Here is a 4,547-nt window from a genome sequence, read left to right as displayed (position 1 = left end):
TGATCCTCGTGAGGGTAACCCTCGTGAGAGTAACCCTCGTTACCCTCAAGAGGGTTACGAGGGTTAAGCGCGAAACACATGTACGACGAAACCGTCCGATCCGACGTGCGGACTGCCGGAATGACCTTGGGGGGAGAGGGTTTTCGTAGCATCGGAGAGCGTTGAAAACCCTCGCCTCCGACCGTCGTATTGCGCGGTCGGACGTCGGATCGGACGGTTTCGTCGTACATGTGTTTCGCGCTTTAGTCGCGGTTACGCCGACGGCGACGGCGACTGCGATGCCGCTCAAGCCGGAAACGGGCGCCTAAGAGCTGCGCTCTAAAAAGAAAGCGTTTTCCGGGTATTCAATTACGTTTCCGGGTATACAATTACAAATTACTTGAATTCGTGCATAATTAGGCACTTGTACAGTTGTGCCATTAATTAAGAGGAGGAACGCATGATTAGAGGCAATAATTTCAAGAAGTAGAAAGTTAAAAAAAAAAAACATTTTATGCTTTAAAAAATGTTTGGTCATTTTATCATTTGCTGTTAACGACGCCCGATTAAGATAATATAATTTGTTTGCCACCCACGAATCCGTATAAATCAATCATCCTTTTCAGAAGCGTCCGTTAAGGCAGAATTGTTCGCACCCGCTTTTCCTAAACGGAATGCGTTCGATTCATTGCATGTGCACTCATTCAACACTTTTGTACCTTCCGTCTGCAAATTTCGCGCTTTATTTGATTTAGCCCCAATTCGTAATTAAGATAACTGCAACTTTTACGCGTGAAGCATAATTTCTTGTGGTTCGAAGAATCTATCTCCTAGTCAAAAGCACTAATACAGCCCATATTGCGTACTCGCTAGCACAAGCTCGGTTAAAACTGTTTCGGGCGGGTATGTTTTCGCTTCCAAACACTGCACCGCAACACGCTTTTCCGCACTTTGTTCGCAGCCTTGAGAAACTAGAGGCCGTTTCCGTCATCAAGAGCCCTTTGCGTAGTCACAAGGCACGCAAATCACTCGAAACAAAGGCGCCGAAAAGGTGTAGCTATGAATGTGAATGTCTAGAGCACCTTCCACTCCCTTAAGTGTACAAATAATCTGCAGCGTGTACTCTCCCAGTCGCGTAGCACCTAACAATCTGAGGCTTCTAGGAGGTTTTTCTCCCGTGTACGCGTTCCGATTGGCGGCGCACTAAACATAATAATTTTAACGATAAAGACTGCGATTCTTAGGTGGGGTTCCAACAGAGTAGATCACGGTATTTGTGGTTACACAACGAGCGAAGAAAATATAAAAACAGACAATTGGTTTTCTTTTAGAATGACAACACAATCGAACAAAACAATTGCACCCAAACGTTATGATTATATATGATAAGATTGGAGTAACGACTAGGATTGCTGCGAAATAATAATTTTATTAAGGTTATTCCGATAACTTACCCTTCTTGGAGAAAGTAATAATTATGAAAGTTATTACGGCAGCGAAGTTAGTGTAAGCTAGTGTAAGTTCCTTCTTCTCTTAGTGGCATGTCCTGGATAAAAATGACTCATTTCGGGGATGTCTACTTTATAGGGCTAATAGACAATTTACTTTATACTTTCTAGTGACAATAGACCCCGATGAAGCGACATCGGTGGTCGCCATTTTTTGGGAGGGAAGTGAGCGATCGGATTGGATTTCTGGCCGAGCTCTCATGCAGCGCTCGTTCTCGTTCCGAGCTCAGTCAAGTTCACCCCGATCGCTGACAGACATGGCTAATTGGCGCTGCAGAAATGCTGCGCGTTTTACAAATAGGGTCTATTAATTAACTTACAGAGTATCTTCATTCGGGAATGACAATTTCTTTGAGATAAGGCACCAACCTGCGCGACGTGGCTGAGGTGAGCACAACTTGCACTTGCTCCGGCTCTACGCAGGTCGGGTGACCGGACGAGTCACGGAACTCTAGATGCGCCACCCCGACGGGGTTCTCCCGGCGCGCCATGCTGCCAGCTAACAAAAACAAAATGCAAGTACTACACAGTTATTTTGCCGTAACCTGTAACAAACCTTAAGGCAGAAAAAAACTGAAGCAACATAATGACCAGTAGGCTTTTTTTTATTTTTTTTTTGCCTCGCAACAAAGCGCGCAGCTATTATAAGCGCCAAAGTGCCTGGCTTTAGACTATCTGTGTGTTTTTTTTATGCTTTCATTGAACTGCACTGCGAAGGATTACCAAAAAACAGAGATGGCACTAAAAGATAACACGACTTTTGTTTTGTATGTCCCGACGTTTTTTTTTTTCTTCTTAGTCCCAGTGTCGATTATCGGTAGCGCAATATAGTTCAGTCGAAGCGATATAGAAAGGGTTGTTACGGGTGCTTCTACGCGTGTTGATGTTAATTAACCCAGTCGGCAAGGCAGTCTGCGATTGATACGATAACCCGAGAACTTGGGTAGCTTATATTTTCAGCCGAATATTTCAATCACAGTATCGCCAAACTGACAAAAGTAGGAATCTGCAAGCTTGCATCACTGATTTTGCCACATCATAACACCAAGTTGCTATATATAGAATACAGACTACTCCAAAGCAAGGCCTTGGAAACTACTCTACGCGCCATAAAACAATAACAAAAACAAATCTGCTTTCGTTAAAATATGCCAACTAAACCAAAGTCACGTACTGTTTCTTCCCCCAAACTGTTTCGCATATTGACATCGCTATCTCAACTTGTAAGTTTAATTTCACGTTAATCGACTTCTAACAGGAGCAGCGCGAGAACTAGAGGTTAGCACATACCGTTAAAGGAAAGTACCGCAGACGTCTTCGAAGGCCAGTTCTCGGAAGACACGGCACCGTAAATTCTGTACTGTCCCTTGGCGCTCTCACCATTCTTGCAGAACCTCAGCGTCCGCAGCGTTTTCGAGTTATCCTCGATTGTTCCCTCATCCGATACAATGGGCTCAGCGCCCTTATTGAGTACGCCGACGAGTGGAAGCACAACCTCCGGCATCTCCGGTCCGAAATGCAGAAGCGTCTTCCCGAAGTCGTGAATCTGCCTGGCCTTGACCAGCGCCGCGTCCAAGGAATCCTTGCGGGTGCGCAGAGTGTTCTCGTTCTCCCGCCTGAACTTCGCTATTTCCTCGAGCAGGTCCCGCCGCCGTGCCTCGAGCGCTTCGACGTACCCGTCGTAGAAGAGGTTCACCTCTCGAGTAATGCTGCTGACGTTCCTCTCCAGGGTCTGACTGTTCCGCAGCGTTCCGCTCGCCGAGGATTCCATGCGAGACATCTTCCACCGGAGCCTGGTCAGCAGGATGCTTGTCCTCTTCAGCTCTTCTTCCTTGGCGACATTGAAGTCGTTCTGAATGTGATCCTTGTGTTCGTACAAAATACACTGATCGCAGGCCGTCTTTTCGCACGTCTGACAGAACGTGTTCAGCACACACTTAGAATGAGTAGGGCAGTAGGTCTGCCGTGGAACCTCTGTGTCCTTGCCAACCGTAGGACCGCAGGAATCCTGAAGAGACATTAGGTTGTGGGAGTTTGTCTTCCGCTGTCTTCTGTGAGCCCTGGTGCAGAAGGAGCACAAAGAGAGCACGCAGATGATGCACCTGTTCACTGCACTGGTGGTTTTGGTGCACAGGTCGCAGAAGGAGCTCCGCTTGGAGCGGGATGCAGGTTGCCGCGACGCGCTTCCGTGGCGGCTGCCAAGTGGGCCGCCGGGGGTGCCGTCCAGAAAGCGGGTCAGGAGCGTGTTGGGCGGTAGCTGGATCGGGGGCCCGGTGAGCGCCGTCTGGGTTTTGCAAGCCGGACAGACGACAACCCGAGGGTCGACGCTTCTCGTGGCGAAATCGACCAGCTGGATTGCCGTGCGCGGCGGTGCGGCCGTCTCTTCTCCGCGGGCAAAGTCGCTCGAGGAAGAGTACCCCGAACTCGGGAAGGAGTGCCGGTCGCGAGTCGGCGATACGGAGGCTATTTTCCTCGAGGCGTGTTCGATGTCCGACACGCGCGAAGCGTCGGCGACTGCCAGGCGCTCGAAGCAGTGTCGGCACAGGGTATGCAGACAAGGCAAGATGCGAGGATCCTGGGGCCTCTGCTGGCAGGCGGCACATAGCAGGTCTAGCCGACTCGCAGTGCTGATGGAGTTAAACGAAAACCTGGGGCAAGAAAAAAAATTTGATTTCGCCTAGAAGACCTTATATTGATAGAACAAACTTTAAGGATGTAGGATACATTTTGAAAACCACACTGCAGGTTTATTGTGACGACACGCAACTATACTCTCGAACAAATTCGGAATGCAATGTGGTCAAAGCTAAGGGTACCAGTGCGCTCGCTTACTTTTAGTGCATGCAGAACCATGCGCCAGATCTAATTATATATAAATTTGCTTAGATATTTGTTCCAGATTAAAACCGCAAAACATAAAACCACTTTCAGTTAGTTCCACGGTCACTATCCTAAACTACCATCTGACTCGTGTACCATGCTAAGTAGGCTTCATTACTTTCGCGTCTAATCATTATTTCTACCACGTGCTGATGTCTGTTCATGTGTATGTTGTTTCTA

The 4,547-nt window shown here is 47.9% G+C and overlaps 1 protein-coding gene across 1 annotated transcript; it reads right to left on the bottom strand.

The window, feature by feature from the left end:
* Nucleotides 1-1,816: 1,816 nt before the first annotated feature.
* On the bottom strand, nt 1,817-4,213 carry LOC121047382 (tripartite motif-containing protein 45). The gene is made up of 3 exons (XM_042292963.1): nt 4,194-4,213; nt 2,778-4,135; nt 1,817-1,986 (listed from the first exon to the last, which is right to left on the bottom strand). The coding sequence occupies exons 1-3, from the start codon at nt 4,211-4,213 to the stop codon at nt 1,817-1,819; spliced, it is 1,548 nt and encodes a 515-aa protein (XP_042148897.1).
* Nucleotides 4,214-4,547: the final 334 nt, after the last annotated feature.

This window comes from Ixodes scapularis, unplaced genomic scaffold (genome assembly GCF_016920785.2).
Source record: "Ixodes scapularis isolate PalLabHiFi unplaced genomic scaffold, ASM1692078v2 PGA_scaffold3__209_contigs__length_174095766, whole genome shotgun sequence".
NCBI classification, from domain to species: Eukaryota; Metazoa; Arthropoda; class Arachnida; order Ixodida; family Ixodidae; genus Ixodes; species Ixodes scapularis.
The sequence above is the reverse complement of the archived record's forward strand: the minus strand, read 5'-3'. Positions and strand labels throughout refer to the sequence as shown.

What these genes read in the sequence shown, in the direction of transcription:
- LOC121047382 (XM_042292963.1), bottom strand. Translation starts at nt 4,213, where the DNA reads ATGTATCCTACATCCTTAAA. An exon ending in ATGTATCCTACATCCTTAAA is followed by an intron (nt 4,136 to 4,193) that starts GTTTGTTCTATC and finishes TTCTTGCCCCAG; the next exon opens with GTTTTCGTTTAACTCCATCA. An exon ending in TGCGGTACTTTCCTTTAACG is followed by an intron (nt 1,987 to 2,777) that starts GTATGTGCTAAC and finishes TGTTTTTGTTAG; the next exon opens with CTGGCAGCATGGCGCGCCGG.